This window comes from Eleginops maclovinus, chromosome 20 (assembly GCF_036324505.1).
Source record: "Eleginops maclovinus isolate JMC-PN-2008 ecotype Puerto Natales chromosome 20, JC_Emac_rtc_rv5, whole genome shotgun sequence".
Lineage (NCBI taxonomy): Eukaryota > Metazoa > Chordata > Actinopteri > Perciformes > Eleginopidae > Eleginops > Eleginops maclovinus.
In genome coordinates, this window is record NC_086368.1 from 4,100,618 (window position 1) to 4,126,584 (window position 25,967).

At 38.8% G+C, this 25,967-nt stretch overlaps 2 protein-coding genes and 1 long non-coding RNA gene across 3 annotated transcripts in view; 2 read left to right on the forward strand and 1 right to left on the reverse strand.

The window, feature by feature from the left end:
• Window positions 1-11,056, forward strand: part of raly (RALY heterogeneous nuclear ribonucleoprotein) — a 144,181-nt gene extending 133,125 nt beyond the window's left edge. The window contains exons 8-9 of the mRNA XM_063910326.1: window positions 849-893; window positions 10,710-11,056. Of these exons, the coding sequence (XP_063766396.1) occupies window positions 849-890 (42 nt within the window). The 3' untranslated portion in view covers window positions 891-893; window positions 10,710-11,056. The remainder of the gene's footprint in view (window positions 1-848; window positions 894-10,709) is intronic.
• LOC134882547 (serum amyloid P-component-like) overlaps window positions 1-25,967 on the forward strand; it is a 230,139-nt gene that overhangs the window by 109,716 nt on the left and 94,456 nt on the right. The window lies entirely within an intron of this gene.
• Window positions 22,479-24,666, reverse strand: LOC134882550 (uncharacterized). Its single transcript, XR_010168172.1, has 3 exons — window positions 24,390-24,666; window positions 23,039-23,206; window positions 22,479-22,717 (listed from the first exon to the last, which is right to left on the reverse strand). It is a non-coding gene; the product is annotated as an uncharacterized LOC134882550 (long non-coding RNA).

Here is a 25,967-nt window from a genome sequence, read left to right on the forward strand (position 1 = left end):
ATGGTATCCATGAGAAAGCTATGAAAATGGTGGACACTGTGCTGAAAAAGCGTATACAGCACAGAAAAACGGACAAAGCGCATTCCAGAACAACAGTGGGAGTGGGGCTGGCTTTAGCTTCTTAGGGGACCCTAACCCTAACTTACCCTTACTTTGAATTTTGTCTTTACAAACAGCAACTACAAATCCAATTTGTTCTGCCTTTAAATTACTGGAGATTAAAGTAATTTTAAACTAATCATAGGGATGTACCATTCGATGTGATCATCAAATCTTTCAATTTCATAGCATTAATTTAAGTGTCTTTGCCTTCAAAACATATAGAGGGTAAATCCTGGAGCAGCTGCACAGGGAGGAATACAAACAGTGTCTTTCATATCCTGGCTTAGCTGTTTTTAAATATATAACAGGCAATATGTTGTTCATATCAGGTCAAAAAGTTACTTTAAACCATTTACACGATGGTCTCTTTGTGGGGCAATTTATCAAATAATGCTTTTGAAATTGAACTGCTTAAAATCTCATAGTATCTACCCATCTTAATACTTTCCCTTCAGATGTATTTAGTGTACCATTTTATTTATTAATTTTGGAAGTGTTTTTAATGGACTCTGCTATAGATACTAACCGACAGCCTTGGTTTGACTCATGAGAGATTTGCAAAAACAACAAACATCCTACAGGGGGTCCTTTCTTTAAATCTGGATGGAATTGTTCAGAATGCAGCCTTCACCTGTTGTGAGCAAAGACTTTGCATGAAGTGTTTGAGGCCAAATTCACAGAATATTCCGATACTAAGTGTACAAATGTATTTCTGACTTTGTCCTTTCTTCTGTTGTTTTGTTCAGGAGATCGGTCGCCTATCAGAGATGCACTCCATTCACCCATGAGAGGTGAGTGTTTCTTAGAGATATCATATACACGTAGCTTTTGAACACTTTAAACACTAAGACCAGTCCTTCTGTCTCTCTGTTTCCGAGAAACATCACGGTTGTGTTCCTGACACATTTTAGTAGGATTATCTTCCATCTCTGCGGCCAAAAATATAATACTTGAACGGTACAGAGTTGCAATTTTAAATCTCCTTTTGCGGTTTGTTGACCAATATAGAAAGCTCAAGCACTGCGCTCTCTTTGAGGTCGTCTATAAAAACATTTAGGTGGATTTGTCAGGCATTGTGTAAGAGTCTTTTTTTCCCTGAGAGGTCTCATGGAGGGCAAAGCAGGGATGTTCTTTTGACATTTATATCAAACAGATTGAGAATGATCTGGTGCTGCAGGCCTCATCATGTCTGGAACTCTGTCTGGTGGTTTGAATTGGGCGAAAATCATTCAAAACCTCAAGGATGGATATCATGTGGTGTATTAAATCTGTTCATGTATACAGTTAGTTGAATCGGTTCATATATACAGTTGGTTAGTCTCTGAGATCATAGAGAGTGCAGGGAGTGATGTTGTGCAACAGGGTGTTGTATAACAAACCTCTGGAATATGTCAGAGGGCCTCCATGGATGAGTAAGAAAAAGACATGTCGGACATACATCTCATCTTGTTTGGGGACACGAAAGACATGTAAGACGAGCACATACATCTCTCTTTAGTTGGGTACACATTCTTATATTTCACCTCCTTTGGTCACACACACACACACACATTGGACACGCACACACATTTTCTTCTATAAAGTGCATGCACAAAGACTATTCGGGGGGACTTCCACAATTGGCTCTGGGAACCTCGTATTGCCCGTGTAGGTGTATGATACTATGCTGTTGTAATAAACCTTATTATATACAAGCTGGTGTCTCCGGAGACCTCTTCATCATCTTCACAAACATCGCTACAAGATATACCTCAATCAAACAAACATTTCAGTAATATTCAATATTTTGAAGCTTCCATAAAGCAGCAGATCAAACAGAGATACTTCTTTTATAACTATATTTAACCGTTGATTTACTGCTGAGAGATAGGCTTTCTTTTTAAGGAACACTTTGATCATTCTGAGCATCTCCACTGAAGCAGTCGGGGGTTGGAGGCCTTGTCCAAGATACAATTTTAACGTCAAACATTACGATACATCAAAAAGGCCAACGAGGTTTTTATAGTTTATGCTAATTTCCTGCTTGTCCTTACTAGTTTCATTACATTTAACTGAATTATTTCATAAGTAAATATTCGGACACAAAAAATCTTTTCTTTGCTGATCCTTGCCAAATGAGAGTGCATGAGACTGAGATGTTTCATTGATACAGAACCTTCATTGAATTTCGATCCAAAAATTTAAACCGAGTCAGAACGGATCATTAACAGGTTGTTAATTGGAACAATGTGGGACTGCTTCTCCAAATTGGAAGGAAGTCTGCAATTTGTGCAGGCTGAAGTCAAAAAGTTATGGAAACACACACACACACACACACACACACACACACACACACACACACACACACACACACACACACACACACACACACACACACACACACACACACACACACACACACACACACACACACACACATGCATGCAAAGTCATATACATAATTTGGCTGGACAAGTTAAAGTTTGGGTTTGGAATGGGCTCAGATCCTCTTGATGTCACAGAAGAAAGACTGCTTCTCTTCTCTGTTGCTGCAACTGATATTGTATAGAGTTTCTCTACATACATCATCATGTCATGTTAAGTGTGATTCACATGTGTTGTCAATTAGTGTCTGAAGGCTCAGGAACAAAATGATAGCTGGTAGGATTTAAATAAACTCCACATTCTGAGTTTGGAAGATGCATGTTTTGCTGCTTTTCATGAAAACAGTAGATCATCTCAAATGAGAATTGTTTGCTGTCATGTTTTTCTTATTTCATTCAACAGACAGAGGGGCAGCAGTGTGAGCAGGAGACCTTGGTGAAAAAAAGAGGCTCTTAATGTTCATGAATGCTATCAGATCATCTCTGTATCTGATCACCTTATCTAAACAAAGAGGCAAATTGCTTTGGAAATGGAGCAAACCAAGTTCCTCCTTAAACCTAGATTTGATTTCAGCTGATGAACTTGACGCACAAGGGGCATGTTTTCCTGATGCTCCCTGTTGTCAAATGTTCTACCTGATAATCCTGCTGCTTTCATCGAGCAGGTTGTCATTGCTTCCATTGGCCTAAAGCAGTGGTTTTCAACTGGTCAAGCCTCAGGACCCACTGACACAACTCAACACTATTGTATGCTTATGAAAAAAATGCAGTCGCACGTTTGTTCGGGGGTAGATCCTGGCACCCATACCTTAACTTTTGCTTCAGTGAAACCATCTATCTAAAGCTTTAAAGTAATATCCATGAGTTCCTATGAAGACAATACCTCTGAGTGTGATTGGCGTAATGAGTCCTGTGTAACAGAGGAAGAGATACATTTGGCTCAGAGACGTAGTTTTATATTTCCCAAACGGAATATATGTATCGCCGACCATGGAGTCATGTTTTACCAACTTCACTCTTCCAAATTACGAACATCTGCTCGCCCAAAGAAATAATAAAAGCAGCCTGTTTTTCTAAGAAGCCCCTGGCAGAGGAAGAGTCAAAACATAGGTCTTATCCAGGGGAGCTTTTCCAAAAGCCATGTTGAGAGTCAGGGGTGACAAAGTGCTGTGAGACACAAACGGTGTACAGTCAGGATCGTAGCGGAGCAGAGGGCCAGTTAGCTAGTTCCCCATGACATTTTACCTAAATATGAGAACCACAATATTTCAGAATTCAATACTGATTTCATGACAGGCAAAGCCATACATCTCATAAATCAAATTTTGCGGAGATAACACAACATGACAGATATCATTCAAGATTCAAGGATGCAGCATTAAGGGTTGGTGTTTCTGGCTTTTTCACCGGGTTACACATTTCTCAAAGTACCAGAGTTATTAAATATGGTATATTTGAAGTTATAGTACATTGCTTACACTTTTTACGTGTGATGTGTAACCTAAAGGGTGAGGTAGTATTTAAAGCATCAAGACTTAGCTGTTCTGCTAAATATATTACATTCTTTAAGACTTTACACGTGAAACGCTTTGGTGTTTCAAATAAAATAGCTTTATCCAGGCCTTTCACTGGAACTAAAAGTGATGTTTTGATTTTATTGATGTTTCTTTACTGAATTTCATGCATATGCAAAATCCCAATTCAGCGTTAAGACGAAATATAGTTACCAACAACTCAACTGCATTGTTGTTGAAACTTGGTAAAGCAAATTACTTAAAATTGAATCATGCACATGCACATGCACATGTACACTTTGATGTCACAAGAGGGTGCATCATAGAGGGCAGAAACATTCCCTCCAGGTGGATGCAGCAGGGACTAAAACTCCCATGATCAGCAGGATGTTTGCCGATCGCTCTTGTGACAGAACTCAAGAGGGGAGGGGCACAGTGTTCAGACGAAAAGTCAATTTGCGGTCCACATAGAGAAGGAGTGTTTTGAGGTATTTTATAGGAGTCAGCAAAAGTTGTTATTACATTAATCCTTCTGTTTGGTTTACAAGTAATTATTTTAGTTTGCAATGATTGTGAGAAGCCTGAAATATACCAGATTAGTTTGGAAATTGCTGCCTGCTGTCTTTTATTCACCGCACCATACCTCAAATTGAATATCCTTACTCTCTCCAGACAACGTGGTTGTGGTTGGTTTCAAATGTAATCCAACCACTCTCAATTAACACACAACAAAGCAGGATAGGGAGTAAACCAGTCTACATTAATATATGACTGCATGGGGGTGTTTTGTAAAGTATTCGCTGCCTACAGCTGCTTTCTGGTATAAAAAGTTCCTTCATTTCATGAAATCCCTGCAGTATGTCAAGGCAGAAATAAGATAAACTGATAGCCTTTAGGATGTGTCGCTCAAGCGTGTAGAGCGCAGGGCAGCTTGTGCACATCCAGCCACTCTTAACTTCATTAGATCTGCTAAAAACCCAAATGCGAACTCAACACGCATCTGATTTGCCGTTATTACTTCTCATTCTGCTTTCATGATGAAGGAGACGTCTGGTCACCAGGGCACTCTTTTCAACTTGGAGTAGTAATTTTTTACTCAGGGCACAGCCGTAGTGCCTATAGATGTATGTACATTGACTACAGTGGAGTTAAGCATGTACACAAAGCAGTGTACTGCTGCTTATGTGAAGTGCAATTATTGTTTTTCCTCACAAAAATAAAGTGACATTACAGTGTGCTCTGGTAACAATACACCGGGACACGCAACTCAAGAGCAGCAATGTCACAAGACTTTAATCCTCATAATATTATCAGAGATATTTTACTTGGCGAGTAAGAACCAATCGTTTGCTTATCACTGTTGCTTCTTAGTCTGCAACTTACTATAAGTAGTGATGTTTAAAGGAAAAAAGAAAAGAAAAAGTGGCGGCCGTCAGCTGCCCAGGACTGTAGACCAACCTGTGATTTCTTCAGAACACCCAGAGATGAATGGCATGTCTTCAATCACCTCATGCCATCTGTAAGAAAATATCCTTTCCATCTTCTCTTTAACCGCACAAACTCTTATTCAAACTATGTCCTGCTTCATCCTCTAAAAATACAGCTGGTCGAAAGCTCAGAGACACATTTTCTGCTTCGTGGAAAGCTCTTTCATACCACTACATTCAGTATTTAGACATAATTCAGAAACTGGTCTTTGTTTGAAGGTCTGCATAAATGCATTTCATCACAAAATCTGTCTTATATTACGTGTAATGTTAAAGCTGCTTTTTACAGTTCATCACTCATCCAGGTCTGTGCTGCTCTGTCTGCCCTGACGGAAGCCACCACACCGCCCCAACACTCTCACCAGCCTACCCAAAACATAGCTAGTTTACCATTAGCCAATTAGCTCACACACAACAGAAGAACTGCACATGCGCAAGCCGGGAAGCACTAGGAACAAAATCAGGTAGACAGGGAAAGCTGCCGTCAAACTGACAGAGAACACAGGGAAGACAAGACACAGCTGGTTGGGAGGTGAAACACAGGGGCAGCACAATGAGACAATCAGACAGGAGGGAAAACACAGGAAGTGAAAACAGGACAAGACACAGGAATAAAACAGGAAACAATAAATACAAAAACTAAGATCATGACACCGATCTACACAGCCACTGAACACATAAGTGCAAAATGTCAGATAATAAACTGTATTCCACAGGAAGGAAGAACTATCACATGTCAAAGTCACAATGTATAGTTTCACGGGTCTGGGATTAGGTTCAGAGTCATTTTGAAATAAACCTGTTGTTGGAACGAGACTTGTACTGCCTCCCAGAGGACAAAAGCTGGAAGAGGCACTAAGCATGTGGGGTTGAGGTCAGGTTTTACTGATTTATGTGTTTGTGCCGCAACAATTAAATTGATGGATGAGGGCAGACTTTTGATCTTGGATGATGCACTGCATTTTTCCTTCTTCTCTCTCGTCTGAATGTCATAGATGTCAATGTGCATGTTGAGCATCTGCGCTCTACCACTCTGATGAGCAGAGTGAAATAAACTACAGTCCGTAGAGTTGTCACAATAAATGTCAGACAGAGGCAGCAATATGGCTGATCTGTGTGCTTCTTTGAGAACAGCAGCTCTGTTAAAAGGCAGGGGGGAAGAATCTGCTGGGATCATGTGTTAGTTATATGTAAAGGTCCTGTATTCAAAATGATTAATAAACAACATTAGGTTTTCCTGTAAATTGTACTTAAAGTAGTGAACCTAAAAGTACTCAAAATTGCAAAAAAACAAAATTATTTTTCTCACACAAGTGAATTACTTTGTAACAAAACAAAGACATACAGCTGCGGAAAACATTAAGAGACCACTTCAGCATTATAATCTTCTCTTGTTTTATTATTTGAAGACATGTCTTTGAATTAAATCATTATTTTATTGTATTCTCTAAACTACTGACAATTGCTGTCTGTGCTGAAATTCAACAAACACTGGAGTGGTCTCGTAATTTTTTCTGGAGCTGCATTTACTTCAACAACAGCTCTGTTAGCTTCTTGGTTGGGCAGTTTTACAACAGTCCATGTGTTTTTCGAAATATATTTTTAAAAGTAGCATGGTTTGATTTGAAGCTGTGGATCAAAAATTGTATTGGACTTTTTTATTTTGCCTTTGAACAAGCCCCTCTTGAAAAATAAGTGAGTCAAACTTTCAAAAAACTGATTCAAACATTATGAACCCAGCAGGCTGATTTACTCGCCTGATGTTTCCACACTTCATCATGGTCAGGGGAACAACAGTAAATCTGTGCATCATAAATTCAAATATTTGAAAAGGTTTCCGCAGTGCTTTTTCAGGCATTCCAGCAACCTCCAGAATGTCTCAATTTTCCCTTTCTCTTTATCTTCCTCTAGCGGTATGAAATATTAAAGGGGTAATTCAACATTTAAGGGAAATATTATAATTTTCAAGAGAGAACGTGGAGTACATTGATTATAATGACATGGATGAGTGTTTGAATATGGAATTCAGGTGTTTAGTCTTCATTTGCACAGCAAGACATGGAGACAACCAGCTGGTCACTAATAAGAAAAATATAGGAAAAAGAAGGGCAAAAAAGGTGTGTTAATCCATTACCCTGATCAATTCTTCAGAAAGTTTACTTCCTTGTGCGTTTTCTCCAGCTGGGTGTGATGACAGAAATGGGATTCTGGGCCCCTAAAATGTCTTGTTCCTCTTACTTCTATACTTAGCGGATACTGCTTTGGGTACTTTCATTAAGAACATTTATTTAGGAATGTACAACAAACAAGAAGAAAACGTAACCAATAAGGAACCCTAAACTGTGTCACAGGGACACTTACCATGATGAAGCAGGACTTGTTCTAATCAGATTAACTTTTAACCAGTAGACCCGCAGCTGTCCTGTTGTCTTCCTCTTTGACCGTTTCGAAAAACCAGACTTTTGTTTTTAATGTGGTTGTGTTTTTTGGTGCTTGCAACTGTTTGAAAGATTTTGAGAATTCTGGTCCATAAGACAGTGAGTGTGTTCGATGTGTTTTGTATTTCTTTGAGCCTATGATCAATTTGTTGTTATCTTAATCTTTGTTCATTATGTTTTTTTGTTTTCACTTCTTTATTGCCATACAATATGCTGGTCGATTTCACCACTACGGTCCAGACTGAAATATCTACTATTGGGGGGATTGCCATGACATTTGGTATAGGCATGCATGCTTACCAGACAATGGATTCTAGTGACTTTTCCTTGAGCACAAACATCAGGTCTACATTTGTAACATTCAGTTAAATATCTCTCAACAACTATTGGATGGATTGCCATGAAATTCCTTGCACAGATTCTAGTTTCTCCCAGGACTCTTCCTCCACATATCAGTCTCTTTGTTCTGTTACCAGGTTTTGTTAAGTGTTTTCTCTAGGTCGATTCATACACTTGTCAGTAGAGGGCAAAGGCATCTTCTAAGCAACTTAGAAATGTGGTAAAGAAGAAGTGGCGCTCAGTAAGCAAAGAGAGCACATTGTATAAGGATTGATGTTGTCCTGCTATCTGCTATGATCAGCTAACATCAGATTGCATCTTATACCATACGCAGCATCGTCGGTATGTATAGTCATCATATATTCTTGTGTTCGACTACAGTTGTATAATTGCTGTTGATAATGTTGTTTTGAGCAGTTTGATGACTCAGTTGTAACCAAGCTAATCTAGAAGCTAGGCTAGTTGACTTATGTTTGACATGTGCTATGCTTATACTCTTAAGGAGTTTGTATTGCAGTACAATACTTTTATTAATGACATGTTAATATATAACTTTGTTAAATCACTTTATTGATAAGTTTAAAGTAATACATATGTGATAAATATGCAATTCATATGTAAACACAAGTGATTTAAAATGGTTTAAAAAGAGTAATTTCATTGAGTTAAAAAGTGTGTTTACAGTGTTTTACAATACATTTACAGCAAGCTATTTTCTAATTATGCCATTTGTCTGTAATTTCACCCTCTTTTAATCCAATAAACCTTTGGACAAACTGGAAACTGTCTTCAGAGTGTTGGTGAAGAGAAGGCGTTTATCTGACTGCCAAGATATATTCAGCATACATATTGAGGGCAGGCACAGTAATCTTCCATCCTGTGTTCCACATATCCAGTTTGTCCTTCTTGGATTCGATTAACACCAAGCAGGAATGTGTTGAATAAAACCGACACACTGGTGGTAGTAGTCGAGCATATTCGTGTAAAACAGTAAGAGTCATATTAACAGCTAAAAGCATGTGTCTATAAACTGAGATTAACTCGGGGGTTTTATATTCACTTTCAACCAAAGGGCATTTGCACCAATCAACAGTTACATGTCATTCTTAAGGGAATTACCTTTAAATAAGCCCTACAGGATTTAGCACACTTCAACTTGTTAGGAAATAGTTTGCTTAAGTAGTTAACCTTTGACCTAGTTCATCATTTTCTCCTTCCTCTGTCTGCGTTCCCATGGCGTAGGTCTTCGGCCTTGGGGTTGCTGTAATCTCCCTTAAGGTTGGGCTCTTTGTTGATGCCAGTCTATGACCGAGCACAAGCTGACATGAGATAGTTTACTGTTCAGGGACATCTAGAAGCCCTTCTTATCTGGAACGTAGGTTCCCTGACGTACATTCTTTTGTATGGACGACAGCTCTAGTTAGATTCAGCGTCCATATTTGTTTAGTCTCGCTGATGAGGAATGTTGATTATACACTCTGAACTGGTGAAAGCCTCAGACTGTAGTAGAGATCTGGAGAATTGGTCGGGCAACCGCTCTGTCAACTCGTGGCTGCAACAAATGTTTTGTCAATTCTCCATCCGTTACGTTCATAATAAACCTTCGGTGTTTCCCATCAAGTTCCAGCTCTCCCCGTGTCTCTCTGATTTGGTCTCCATTGCTTCAGAAGTTTCCACCACACAACTCACTTCTTTTGTTATGAACTCCCTTTCTAAAATGTTTTCAGTCTTACCCCTAACCAGAATGAAACATTTTTGGTGGAAGAAAAATCACTAAGAAACCTGCAAAATCAATGTCTGATTTTATAAAACAACCTTATGATTGAAAGACACCTCAAACCCATCACTCATCTCATAGGAAACTATTTTTTTTTCATTATGCAATAAGACTGACAGCATTGTGATACATTGAAGTGTACCGTTTTCGAACGTGACCTCTGTTTCACTTCTGTCTCTGTGTTGTTAATTGTATTGCTTCTATGATTTACAAATCCATAAACCATTTCAAATATCTTTCACACTCTTAACAAAAAGACAGACAGTCATTGTAAACACTCTATGAACACATGGTTATATCAACATTTAAGATAATCAACATATGATCCAATCAACTGTAAGGCCTACTTCTACATTTGACATGTTTTTGGTTTATTACCAGAAACATGCACATCTGTCTATTTGCTAGTTCCTGACCATGAGCCTCAGTAACTAGCCAATAGCCAGTTAGCCCACTAAAACAACAAACAAACATGGGACACATACAGTATACCTTCTACATCAGCCTGTTGAGAAAGTTAGCATTCCAACATTAGCATTTAGTTCTGCACAGCCTCACAGACCTCCATGTTTTTGTGTACACTCCTGTACATACGCATCTGTCTCTGTAATCTTGGTTTATGATCGTGGTTGCAAAAGTTACGTCCCATCTGTTTTTGTTTTCTTAATGATTTTCCCTCTGTGTTTCAGTGAAGTTGGACTGTGGAGGAAAAGACATACGGAGAGAGAGAGAGGAACTCAAAAACAGCACAGGAGGCCATCAAACAGCAGGGAGCTGGACACACACACACACACACACACACACACACACACACTACCGTAAAACAGACAGAAGAAAGACAGACTTGACACTTTGTCAGAGCCACAGGAAAACACTTAAACAGCGGGGTACTGCCAGATCACTCAATAAAGTGATGAATTACACACAGTAAAACACACATAGACGAAAAAACACACAGTGATGGAGACAGACTCAACGCTGTGTCAGAGCCACAGGGAGATAGTTAAACAGCAGGCTGCTGTCAAAACATTTTGAGGCAAGGGGTTACAAACACACACACACAAACACACACACACACACACACACACACACACACACACACACACACACACACACACACACACACACACACACACACGAGAAGATCTCTGCAGTTGACAGCACACACGTTTGGGAAAGCTGGAGCTCCTCAGAAAATGTAATTTGAAAGGAATGATCGTGCAACATACTGAGGAAAACTTGTTGTTTGGGAACCTTGTTGCTGCAAATTAATATGAAAAACATTCTTTAAAAAATGACACTGTAGGGTTGGATTTCACAATATGTTTCCGATGTTGTTTGCCAGTAAAGACTGAGTCACTTAAAATTATGAAATCAATTCTGACAGGAAGCTTTATTTTTTATGTTGCGTAACTTCAGAAGTTTTTCTTAATTGTTTCCTTGAAATTGCCTGAAAATAATTACGTAATCTGGTAGTAACAGAGGAACTAAACCAGCTCAAATGAAAAGCACAACCAAAGTCTATAAGTCAATTTACAGCAGCTCAGATGAAAATAGATGTTTGTTTACAGGAAATCATTTAAATCAGTGTCTTTGGAGAGTTCCCCCTCTTAAACAGTCAAGTGTAGGTAAACAAATACACAATTAAAGAAAAGTAGCGGTTTTTTCTTTGCAAAATGGTTCTGTTGACAGGTTATATGAAGCCATACAGAAAGGTTTAAAGTAAATAGAAGCTTTATCAGAAACATTTCAGATGTTTTGGACCCAAAAATAAGTGGTTCCTTTGAGTGCATGAACTTTATTTTAGTAATGCAGTACATGATTCAAAATGTCTTCACATAAATAGGGAACTTCAAGAACTCCTTTTTATTGGTTTTAAAAACTTGATTAATAAGGATATTATAAGTGATATGCTAAGTTAGGTTCTTATAACTTCATTTTGGTTTGACAAACTCCATATCATAATTTTAGAAACCCAACATGGAGTGAGAGGATGGGAAAAGCAGAGGAAAAAGTGGTGATATAAATAGGTTTTACTTATAAGTAAGAACACATGTTCATTTTCTTAATTGCTATGTTATTACTGCAGGGTTGATTGTTATTTAAATGATCACCTTTACACTTGAGTTTAAATTGAGGTTTGAATGAATAGCATGTGGGGTTTTATGACTTGACCTACTTAAAAAAACCTCGGTGGAAAAACATCAGACTGACAAATATGGGTCTTTTATATTAACCCCTATTGTTTTACATGATGACTTCATTACGAGAGCATCCAGTGAACCTGTCTGAAAAAAGTTCAGTTTACAAGTTACTATATAAATCTGTTTCTGTTAAAACAACCTCACAAAAAAGCCCATGTCAACAGTTATTTGTTCTTGTTAATATAAAAAGGTTGTGAAATTCATTGTTCTCACTAAATGAGACATTTATTCATGTTGGCTGCATTAATATGCGCAGTAAAGATCTCAGGTGGTTTTGCACCCTTGAGGTCAGAAAAATACAACTCCCTATAGTATAGAATTTACCGTCAAAAATACTTCCCACTCGCTTTATGAATCATCAATTAGAGCAGGTTTATCCCACCCTCTCACATACTAATTGATCAACATAAAGACCTTCAAAACATTTAACTGAAACAGTTTTATAGCATCAAGTGAAACAAAATAATGAGTTATGATTACATTTTAATCATAACTCATTATTTTGCCTACTCACAATAACCCCAACCCTAGGCTACTTGCATACAATCATCTGAACATAAAACCCCCCAAAAGAATCCAGGCAGTCGAGCAGAACTCTCTGAGGTGAGATTTTTTATCCGATAAATTTTAGATGGGACTCAAATATTTTTACTTTTACTTTACTCTTTGTTACATGAAACTTGCAAATAATCTACTGAAGAGCAGTACACCGTTTAGGAGCAAACAACCTGGAAACATGGGTACTTTTTTGTAATCAACTTGGCTGTTTGGAGGCTAACTCCCAAAACCATCCATGCTCAAAACCCTTGAAAACAAATACTTAGTCAGTGTAACATTTCGGAAAAAACACTGTCATTTATTATGAGTTAAACACTGAGCATACAATGTCAAAACTGTCATAATATGGTGATTCGAACACTTCTGAAACCTGATTGGTGTGATGATATTATGGCCTTTTCCATTGTAGTCCCGCCTACTTCAAACCAGTCTTGCCTGGTTGTAATTTTACAACATCACTTTAAGTTATCCTCAAAATTTCAGTAAATGTTTTTTTTTTTTTTTTTTAAAGACTGAATTTACATAGTCAAAAGGTGTTTTTGTTCAGCCTTACAATGCTATGGAGTAGTAAATGTGTTTATAGGTCCAGACGCTCTGGCCATAAACTCACACAACTTCCAAATCTCAAACCAAGCAACATTTCTTAGTTTTATTGGATTTGGATTTGTCAGATTCAAGTAAGTAAAATGCCTCAAATATTTGTTTTTGTGAAATCACAATGTGTAGAACATGTACATAATTAGTTATTGTGGAATACATTAATCACATTTTATTTTGATTTGATTTTACATTGCAATATTATAACATTTCCATTAAAACTTACAAAAACATAAAACATTTGAAAATGCTTTCATTTCTGCACCAGCGGCTTCCTAAGACAACATCTGAAAAGTCAAATTTGCTCATTTCTTTCTATATTTGGGCTTTAACAAAACAGAACATCTCTTGTGATGAAATACAGTCCTTTAAATGAAGAATACAGAACGTTTCAAACTTTGAACTGGAGGTTTTGCAGTCCTCAGTATGTTGCCACTTTGTTGGACTGTCAAAATAAAAAAGCAGATGGAAGGAGCTTTGATACTGTTGGTAGTCTGTCCATGAAAAGATCCTTCCCTCACTGCAATTTCCTTGTTCCCTTCTGATCTTATTTTCTTTCCATATTCTCTTCTCTTCCTGTCTGTTCTCTTCTCCATCTCATATTCATTTTCCCTTTCATCCTAGACTATTTCTTGTTCCATTTCATATTTCCCTTTTCTTTTATTGTCGCTTTCCCTAACATTCTTTTCATTGCTGTCTCACTTTGTTCTTGTGAACTGTATAACCTTCTCTCTTCTCTTTTATCTATTCCTTAACCCATTTCCTCTTTTCCACCCTCCCTCAGAACATGCCCTTTCCTATTATGGATGAAGAGTAACATCAGAAGGGGTTTAAAAGGGTCTCGATCAATGTTGTGTGTACTATCCTCTTGTACTTCTTCTCCCTTTGACTCTCCCCACTATATTTCCTGTTCTACCCTTCTTTTTGCGACAGAACGGGAAGAACATTGACCTACGTTTGATCTTAACAGTTGCTTTAATGTGCTCCCTTTAAAGTAGCTAAGTTAAACTGACTTTTCTCAAGAGCACGGAAGTAAACAAGTGTGTTTTCCAAATGGAAATACTTTTACCACCTTAACAGTTCCAGGAGAAGATAGTAGAAATTGGTAAAAGCTGCTGCACTGAAGTTTTGGAGCGAGAACACGTTAGAACCTGTGATTGGGATCTGAATGAAGTTCACCTTGACATAGGCTAAAATGTAAATTACACATCCTTGTATATACTTGTTATAATCCCATAAATAATCAGCCATCATAGCAAGTTTACTATATATTTTTAGACATCAGTTTATGTAAATGTGAACTTCATCCTACTATAAGAAGTGGAAATTGTACGCTTTATCGACCAAGATAACGATGATGTTTCTCCTTGACTTTACTTCCCAGAAGGTCAGATGAATTTGCCTTCTTCTCTAAAACCAATTTGAGCTGTTGTTGACCTTTGATGGAAGATGTAGACTTTCTCTCTCCTCTTTTTTTACTTCTCTTCCTCCACTTCTGTTGTTTCTCCTCCTCCTGTTTCTCCTCACCATTTCCCCGCTTCCCTCTATTGTTCCAGTCTGATTTCTACATGCTGATGTAAACTAGCTTTACTGTTATTTTTAATGACTTGTGCATACTGTGCTATGAAGGTGATGATGCTGTCTGCACTGAGAGGGTGCCAGAGGCCTTTACCGCACATGTAAATACTCAGAATAAAAAGGTTGGAACTTATGTCTGTCGTCTGCACACTTTCATGATCACACATCATTATGTGAAATATTCCTGGTAGTTGTTTATCTCTTCCAAGAATCAAATCTGTTTATGTTTTTATGTTGCGCTTTTAAGCTCTTTAAAACATAACCTCCACATCTCGTCTCACTTCCTATTTAGACCCGCAGGAACAAAAATGCATTTTTGTTTGACAGCGCTGAACAATTAATCATAGATATTTTTATTATCATGTTTCAAATAAACTTTCACAACAAATATCTTCCCTGCTTTTTCAATACATCTGTCAGACACTGACAGCAGTAAATCCTCCCAGCCCACAATGCACTGCAGTAGAGCCTGGCAATCTCTAGGTGACGATGGAATGTCCATCTTTTCAAGGATATTAAATATTTAGCTGCTTGTTACCATGACTTTTAGAAACAATGATAAATACAATACAAAACTGCTTTCACACTCCTTTATTCGGCCTTGCTGAAAGTCGTTCAAAGCTCAAATCAGAATCTCAGAGATGGATCCTATTTCTCAAAACTTTTCTGCAATTATAATTTAAAGTTAAAGCATTGTGGGATTTGTTGTTGCTGATAATTATACAACTACAAAAATACAAATAAATATCAGACTTATCTCTTCAGATCAGGAACATAAAAATTGTGGAACAGACCTTAAGGAATTCATTATTCATAACTGGTTCTGCACCGCAAACTCGTTGATACAGCAGAAACAGCATGAAGAAATCGGCACTGATATTTTTTTTAGTACTAATATGATGTTCTGTATATTGTATTTACTTTTATTTTATTTTTTATCTTGTGCAGTTAAATGCTCATTTTGCATGTGGGATAATAACGGATACAAGCGGCCGAAATGGGATTTCTCCGCAGGGTGGCTGGCATCTCCCTTAGGGATAAGGTGAGAAGTTCAGTCATCCGGGAGGGACTCGGAGTAGAACCGCTGCTCCTTCGCGTTGAAAGGAGCCAGTTGAGGTGGTTCGGGCACCTAGTGAGGATGCCACCTGGGCGCCTCCCTAGGGAGGTGTTCCAGGCACGTCCAGCTGGGAAGAGACCGAGGGGTAGACCTAGGACCAGGTGGAGGGATTATATCTCTTCGCTGGCCTGGGAGCGCCTTGGAATTCCCCAGTCAGAGCTGGTTGATGTGGCCAGGGAAAGGAAAGTTTGGGGCTCTCTGCTGGAGCTGTTACCTCCGCGACCCTGACGGAAAAGCGGGAGAAGATGGATGGATGGATGGATGGATGGATGGATGGATGGATGGATGGATGGATGGATGGATACTAACGCGATACCCCTTTTCCACTGGAAATCTGTTCTGTTCTAGCTCCGTGCCAGTACTTTTTTTGGTCCGGAACTAGTTTGCAGTTCAGGAACCAGTTGTGTTTCCACCGTCTAGTACCCAAGCTGCGTCATGGTCTCATCGTCATGACATCACCGTTTATGGTGCCGATTTCTCAACAGTGTCGCTCATAAGAACAACAATGGCGGACTGCTCGGCTCATGTTGCTTCTACTTATAGGAAGACATATTTCATTTAAGAAAGACTTCTCCAACTTCAACTCTTTTCCAGAGTGCAGTCGTTCATTGTTAATCAATGTGGTTCAGAGGCATTAGCCAACTGCCAGAGTTATATACTGCTCGTCCACCGACGTAAAGTCTACCTTTTACTCACTGCAGCAGCTGCGAGTAGCACTAATTCACTGTCTGACTGTCACACAAGCAACATCCACTGATCCATATCCCCCATCCCCCCCATAAGTGAATGGGCTTTGTATCTGAAGTGACACTGTTGAAATGTCTCTGTTATTAGATGGGTTATGTTAGCATAGCCACTGAAGCTAATCCGACTATCTTGAATGTTTGTTGTTATCATATTGTGGCATAAGCAGGAAGAAGTGGTTCGCAATCAGCCACAAGCTCCCAACTGGCTCTGGAACCGGCTTGGTGGGAAGGCGTGTGAGAGAACTGAACCAAATGTATCAATAAAGGTATGTATTTGGAACAAAATGGGGAGATAAAATAAGGGGGGAAATAAGTCAAATGTGGATTAGACGGTGGTGGGAGGGACAAGGAGGGACTGTAATGCAGCTGCAGATGACTGGGAAATGTTTGCTTGGCTCTGACTTTAATCCCCATGAAGTGAGTTATAAAGTACCAGTCCCTCATTGACAGCAAACTGCGCAATGTTGAGCTTGCAGATTTTTTTGCTTGCACTTTTTAAATCCCACTCCCCTCAAAAATGTGTTTACTCCATCTGAATGTTTGAGCTATTGTGTGCAGAATAATGTATGAGCAGAGTCTGATATTTAATGTGTGCTCTCTCATGCAACTGCTGGAAGGTGTTCACTTGAGAGCCAATATTCAACCTAAGTTATGTGTCCACAGGGCATCTCTTTCTGGCAGGAAGGCACTGGGCAGATCCTCCAATCCACTTCATTTCATCAGACAAAACATTCCAGCACAACTTCCATTGTTTACATGACAACAATGTTGATACAATGTAACACCGCTTTAAAGATGAACTAAAACTACTTCTTAGTTGTTTGACTGTGTTTTTTAACCATCAGCAGTGACCAGAATATGCTTGCTCACAAACTTTGTATGAATGAGGTTCACCACGCAGTCTGAGCGTAGGGTGGTGAGCATAATGACAACGTGTGTTCGCTGCTAACGGCTCGTCCACACGGTTCCGTTGCGTTGACGCTTTACGCACCTTCCCCTTCAAGCGTCGACGGAAGCGCCAGCCAATCAAATCACGCGTATGCATATATGCCAGAACAAGTGCTAGCCAATCCTGGGTGGGAGATTATTGTGATTGGTTGTTGGTCGCGTTAAACCTAGCGGCAGACACGCCCATCAGCAAGCGTCAACGCAACGTAACCGTGTGTATGCTGCGTAATAACGCAAAATTGATAAGCATCAAAATCCCCCGTCCGCCTGACAAATCTGCGCAAAAAAACCCAGACTTTGCAATCTTGGCTATGACAGTTTCTGCCTGAAAAACATGAGAAGTATTAAGCTTTTGCAACTTAAATCGTTTAAAGATGCAACACTTTTTCTTGAGGCAGCCTGTTACGTCCCAGCTCTGGGAAAAAGGGAAGGTAACATAAAACCAATTGGACTGGTAAATTAAAGTTGCTTATAGAAGATGCTCAACATAAATGACAGACAGGCAGCCATAAACAAAACAAAGAGCCAAAAGGGTGCAGGTTTAAATAAGAAATAAATGTAACCATCATATACGGGATGACTCTTAACTAAAAGCCATTTATTAAATTAAAAAATAAACACCTGACAAACTGTAAAGAAAAAAACCCTCACTATTCAAGTGGAAATAGGAACTAACAAAAATAGACTGTAAGGAAACATAGTTACACAAAAACGTGTTACTAATGGATAACATACTACACAAGGGACTATGCACAACCATGCAATGTATCTATCAATATTCACACAGAGTCGAGAGGCGTCTGTCACTGATTCAGAGCCTCCGACTGATACAGTATCTCACAAAAGTGGGTACACCCGTCACATTTTTTGTAAGTATGTTATTATATCTTCATATGGGACAACACTGAAGAGATGACACTTTGATCCAATGTAAAGTACAGCTTGTATAACAGTGTAAATTTGCTGTGCCCTCAAAATAACTCAACACACAGCCATTAATGTCTAAACCACTGGCAACAAAAGTGAGTGCACCCCCAAGTGAAAATGACCAAATTTTGCCCAATTAGCCATTTTCCCTCCCCGGTGTCATGTGACTCATTAGTGTTACAAGGTCTCAGGTGTGAATGGGGAGCAGGTGTGTTACATTTGGTGTTATCGCTCTCACACTCTCTCATACTGGTCACTGGAAGTTCAACAAGGCACCTAATGGCAAAGAACTCTCTGAGGATCTGAACAAAACAATTGGTGCTCTACATAAAGATGGCCTAGGCTAAAAGAAGATTGCCAACCCTCTGAAACTGAGCTGCAGCACAGGGGCCAAGACCATACAGCAGTTTAACAGGACATGTTCCACTCAGAACAGGCCACGCCATGGTCCACCAAAGAAGTTGAGTGCACGGGCTCAGCGTCATATCCAGAGGTTGTCTCTTGAAAATAGACATACGACTGCTGCCAGCATTGCTGCAGAGGTTAAAGGGGTTGGGGGTCAGTCTGTCAGTGCTTAGGTTCACTCACTTTTGTTGCCAGCGGTTTAGACATTAATGGCTGTGTGTTGAGTTATTTTGAGGGCACAGCAAATTTACACTGTTATACAAGCTGTACACTGACTACTTTACATTGTATCAAAGTGTCATGTTTTCAGTGTTGTCCCATGAAAAGATATAATGACATACTTACAAAAATGTGAGGGGTGTACTCACTTTTGTGAGATACTGTAGCTGTCCACAGGCTTGTATACAGTACGTCTTCCTGGAAGGTGTGTGTAGGGCAGGAGAGTCGGGCCCGGCATGCTCCAATCCAGATCTTCAGAAAGGCCTATCTGTACCGGAAACCCGATCGGTTCTGCACATGTGCACAAATAATGGTTTATGGCGTTGTTGAGAATGTTTTGAAAAACGTTCTCAACAACTGTTTCAACACAAACGAATAAAAACGAATACTCCAACAAATAAAATACGATCGAGCTGAAGGCATTATAGAGAAAGAAAATGGAAGAAATTGTGCTAATGAGTACTAAAGGATCTGATTACTTCTTCCAAAGCTGAATAAATGTAGTATACCTTGATATATTTCATTGTTGTTAGTTGAATGACTTTAACAATTACTTTATTTAAGCTATGCAAACATTTTACTATCTTTTCTTTGCAATACATGACAAAATTAGCTCCATATTTTAAACATTCTTCACCAAAACAAGAGAGAACGTGTTTATTTTGATAAGTACCAATTAAAGTCTTCTATTTTATAAGTAATCAAACTCAAGATAACATTAGTTTATTGAAATCCAAGAAAACTGTCGGAAATTGCTTCGACATACGGCTTCTTAGCACATGCTTAGAAACGATCGGGTTTCTGGTACGGATCGGGTAATGACAAAGCCTGCCATTGGGAAGGACAGGAAGTCAGCAGCCGGTGCCTGGGCGACAGTACAGCTCATATACATAGAGAGGCCGCCGCTGCCGCTGCCGCCTGAGGAGAGTTAGTGGGAACAGAGGAGGCGGCGGCCTTAACACAGCCGCATTAAGTCTTCTTTGGAACAAATGCACATAAATATGCTGGCGGTCAAAAAAAAAGGGCGTAATGTGGACACATGCCCTTACACAAGTGTGATGTGGTTTACGTTCCTCTATATAGATCAGAAGACACCAGATTAAATGTGATTTTATCTTTCAAATGTTAACACCCAGCAAAGCAAAGCTACATCAGAACTCTCATCAGCCCAACGATTGCGAGTGTGTCAGCTTCATCCTGAGGACACATGTTGCTTTGCATCAGCAGCAGCAGAAAAGATACATATCTGATTTTCTCAGGGGGGACTACTGCTTGATACCATCTACTTTAAAAGATTTCCCTCAAAATCTCAGGGACAAATGAGAATAAAAAGTGTCCATGAGTTCAAGTGAGAGCTTTCTTACTTTTTTCTTCTTTTTTTTTGGCAATCAACCTGAACACCTGCAACCTTTCAGGCTTTAGATCTACTTCATGTGTTGTCTCAAATGTGGCATTCTCTGTGCTTTTCAGACATTCCTTAGCTGATTTTGAAAATGTGAAGTACTTGTAATGAGAGCGTAACCTTCACACCCTTTCATCCTTTAGCTGTTTGATCCAGAGAGTTAGAGTTAGTTGCTTCAAACACTTTGTTGGAGCCCTCTGTTGATACATTGGCTTTTAGAAAGCACTTCAAATTGGAGGCAGGAACTGAACCTGTAACCCTTTGACACCTGGGTCATTAATATCTTTTAAAATATACTTGACACTTTGGAAAAACATATAGCTTGGTCTACGATAGACCAAGGTATATAAAAAGTAGCTCTATAGAAAAACTAAATGATATAAACCAGAAATATACATGTATGTATGTGTGTAAAAACCCTGGTATTTACATGAACGCCAAAAAAACAAATACACAATATGTACAATTTAGTGTAGAATATTCAGATACAAAACTTTAGGTTGTTGTGTTAATGAGGGTAGTGCGAAGGTCACTGGCATTCAAAGACCTATAAAAAAGAAGTTATGGTAAAATCCATAACTCAAATGCATAGAACAGTGTATTGCATGAAAAGTTGAGGTTTCTGAAGAAGAGTCATGTAATTGCGGTATTGCGCAAAGGACAGCCGTGTTGAGGAGTCTCACAGGCGATGTTGGGGGACAAGGTCTTTGAGTAATTTGGGCTTTGGTTTTGCCATTGACTTCACGTGTCCCTCTCTGGATCTTTATTCTATATAATATAGTAAAAGCCTTTTGTATTTGTGAAAATAGCGTTACAGCTGTATTTTTCAAGCCACAGTTATGCTTTTGAATGTGAGAACATCTGTTGCCCACTCAGCCTTTTTAACTGTTTGCACCTGCTGATCTTCACAGCTCATTCCACCTTCATGACAGCTTGTATCACATAACCTAAATATTACAGAGATGTCATAGTCATGGTCTGACTACTGCAAGCTGTATTGTACATTTAGTTCAAAACGGGTTGGTACAAATTCATACTTTCATGCAAAATGATGGTACGATGGATCAAAAGGTATATCTGATCTTGTGGTGGCTTGAACCTTGATGGTGCATCTGGAAACAATAAACTTTGGGGTGCAACAAAGAAAACTCATGAACTCTCTGTTTCAGGACATTTCGTATGGTGAATGGCCTTTTTGTTAAAATGTTATGCTGGTCTAATTGAATCTGAACAGGTAATCCACCCGAATTATCCTGTAGTGTGAGGGGTTTGCAGATATAGTGTTAAATCCTCCAGATTTTTTGTTGAAATAGTGTCAAAGGAAAACACATGGAGCACTTAACAGAAAACAGCAATAGGTAATAGAACAAACTGTCTCCGGAGTTATAGTGTGCATACATGATGGTTTTGCCTGAAGCTCATACTGCTGCTAATAAGCAGATTCTCCTCTTAAAACAGAGCATACCCTCAACTAAAAGAAAAGCAAAAAATTGTTAAAGAACCCAGACAACTTCAGCTGTACTCTTTAGTTTTCTAGTCATTCTTAAAATGTTCATCAAATTCTAACAAAACATGACATTCTATACACATGCAATGTCTTTCTGCAACACGTGTTCCTTTTTTAAGACCATCAAACTGCAAATAAAATGTAAAAATAAATTAACAAGAAAAAAAATCAAGTACTTATTAAAAATACCCATTCAAAATAACCTAAAATAAATATTATTTTTTGTCAAAAAGGCACATATTTCAAACTAAAGAATATATGATATTTATTAATCATTTCACACAAAAAGGTAATGACAATAAAATACTTTTGACATACACTGTAAATTATGTAACATGAAAGGATTTATATATATTTAATCTGAAAATGTTTTGATTGCTCCTGTCTGTTTTTTTAAACTGGAAGGCTAAAATGCCAAATCCTCCTCGCGTAGGTATAATGGGAGGCTCGAAGCGCTGCAATGTGTTTCATGTTGACATCATGTACCTGCTGGAAAGACAAGCAAAAACTAGCATGATGAAAAAGTAATGGCTTTTTAATGTAATATATACATATTTATCTTTGTCAAATTTAATTGAATGAATCATTTTGAAGATTATTCTTTTCACAATTTGTTAGTTTACTTAGGTCTTCTCAAAAAATACAATCCTGTATCTTTTACATTATCTGTTTATTATTTGTGAATTTTAATGAATGTGGTTTTGTGTAAAAGGAAATAAGCATTGATACCATGTTGTTTTCTAATCAAGTAAGTTAGCCTCGGCTGTCATTAGAAAAACTTTATTTGGACCAAACTCCTATTAAAGTCACCTGGAGATCACAAATCCTTAGGACGGCATGCAGAGCCTCTGATATCTTGCCAGTCCGTGCCGCCTTCTGCCTGTACAAAGCCATCAGTCGCAGTAGGCGTCTGTTTAGTTCAGAAAAGAACTGGCTCCGTAGGTTGACGTTTATGATTCAGTGAAACTCGGCACAAACCTACAGGAACACACAAGTGTTTAAAGATCGTTAATGGATATGCAACTGTAAAATTAGTAGTGATACAATCTGTTTTGTTTCTGTTAAAATATATTGCCCCATGATCAAATTCAAAGTATTAATGTTATTATTATTATTATTATTATTATTATTATTATTATTATTTATATTATATGAATAAGAATTGTTTTATAATATATTAACATTGAACAACAACACTATTCCATTGTGTGCAAAGTAAGCAGTTTTTGCAATTAAGCTTGGGAAACTGTGTGCAGACTATGAGAAAGATGGGACAAGGGTAGGGTGACCAGGTAGGGTGGCCAGACGTCCGGCTTTTCAATGCTCTGTCCGGCGTCCGGCGCAGCATCAAGCCGGATGCGTATTTGTCCTCCTTCTTAGGAGGACAACATTTTTTCCATTGTCGGAGTAGCGGCACTTTACTTTTTTTTCAAACATTCCGACATGGTGCGTTGGGTCTGCATAGCCCCACTTAAGTGGAAGCATTCGGAGCGGTGGTTGACACTGTCAGACACGCAGGCCCCCCCTCCCTCATGGACGCTTCTGATAGCGCTCCCGAATCCACCGCCACTGCTCCTCCAAGTCTCTCTATCGTCATCCCATCAACTCCGGTCTACAGCTCCACAGAATTGGGAGCAGCCTCGATGGCTTGCATAGCTTTAACTTTCTTTGAGGGACTCCCTTGCAGATCGGATGCAGGGCGATCAGACAACAACGAAATTGAGTGCCAACCAGTCAGTGCATCCATTACAACAATAGGCTATATTACATTATATTATATAAAATAAACTGAATATGTTAATAAAGTACATGTTAAAAAGACACACAAACACAAATGAAAGAAAGACGATGCCCCGACGCGCCTGGGTAGACTGTCGGAATGGCGGTACTAAAATTGTGTCGTAATAGGGGCATGTCGGAATACAGGTTGCACCCCGCATCACTGCAGCCATGCTCTCCAGTATGTTGTGCTTTTAGCCTCTGTTAAACTTTAAAGTCTTTCCAGATGTCTCAAAGGCACTGTTTCCCTCTTCAAGCACATGCTCTAAAAAGTGGGCACAGGGAAAATGGCAGGCCAGGTCTTCTGCCGCTCTCTTACTGGGACATGAGGAAGGATGTCTGTATCTGTCTGTATCTGTCTGTAGAAAAACAGTACACTTACAAGATGAACTATGTGTGAAATCCCCTTGCTTGAGAGAGGCGCCATGTTGGATGGATTTTTCTGGATACGTCGGTCAGGAATGCAACGTCGTGATGCAACGTCTGACGTAATGACGCCAGACTCTGCGTGACTCACAAGTTATAATTCCGATTTGAATATTAACTTAAAACCTATGATTCACATGAAATCAAACCACACTTTTCATTAAAAGAACGTATAAGTTTATGTTCGGCTGACTTGGTATTTGGTTTTGAGTGCTGTAACCATAATACTCATGGGTTAGTAGTACTGTTTGGGTTTACAGTGCAGACTTGCTCACCAAAACCCAACACATTTGTGCAACAGGCTTTAACCATTAAAAAACTTTGTGACTATAAACATGGTTATGAAAGAACTTGTTAGCTAATTGAGCATAACGAAAGGATTCGCTTTTACGAAAAACAGGCAATAATGTTGCAGTAAACAGGATGTTTAAGAGCGGCTGTTCCAACTGTTCAGGCAATTTAAAATCCCCTTATATTTGTAAGTGTTCTAGCCCACTCTTTGGTACTTTCTGAAGTTGAACTGAAAATAACATTTAACTTTATCTCTAACCCTCTTAACATTGTTGTTGCCCGAACCTTCCAGATCTTCCTCTTTTTGTGAAGTAATTGAAATCAGAGTTTAATTTGATAATGATGTCACGTCCTCCCTTATTATTAAACCCACACAGTGTCTGAAATAAATGCTTTTAAAGCTTATTCACACTCAACATATTTGCTTAAAGAATGACTTTAAATCGGAAGCAGGATCTGAGCATGTCATCACAACACCTGTACGTACCACTGATCCTGTGAGTGTTAGTTTGACCTTGTTCTCAGCAAGATTTTTGTCAATGGCTCTTCTGCATGTTGTCACGTGTATGTCATAACTTAAACTTACACATTTTGTCATTTATCTCCTTAAATCTGATTACATTTTCTACTTTCAACCTCTGGCTGCTAGCTTTTCTGTTAACACAAAACTGAACCTCGGAGTTATGGCCTAAAGATGCATTGCCAAGGAGGTAATTAATAATGATTATCCCCGGTATCCAGCACAGGCTGAATTTGATACTTTATGTTTTGTAAAATAAACCTAAAGCATACCTTGTACGGCTCTCTATAAGTAATTCTATATGCCTAAAATTATTTTGAGTGGGCATATTAAGGCTTTGATGGTCCTTTATTAAAAGCATTCATTTGTGAAAATGGACGTTTGCTTTAGGTTATTGGCATGTTGAAAATCCATGGGTGGCGAATGAAGGTTTGTATCTGACCAATTATCATACTTGTTTAAACGACTAAGGAGGAAAAACTTTGATCAAAACAGCAAGTCCAGGCAGTGGCCACAGCCAACTTTCAACACTGTTAAAGAAAAAGCCTTGGCTTTGAAACACACAGAATATTAGTGCTCTATTTCCATCAGAATTATCACTGTCCCTGCAGTATTAATTAAAAACAAAACTAAAATATCATCCTATATATCTATTATTATATCTAATGTATTTTTTGTGTTGGGTCCCACATTACCCTCCACCCATTACATCCCGTCTAACTT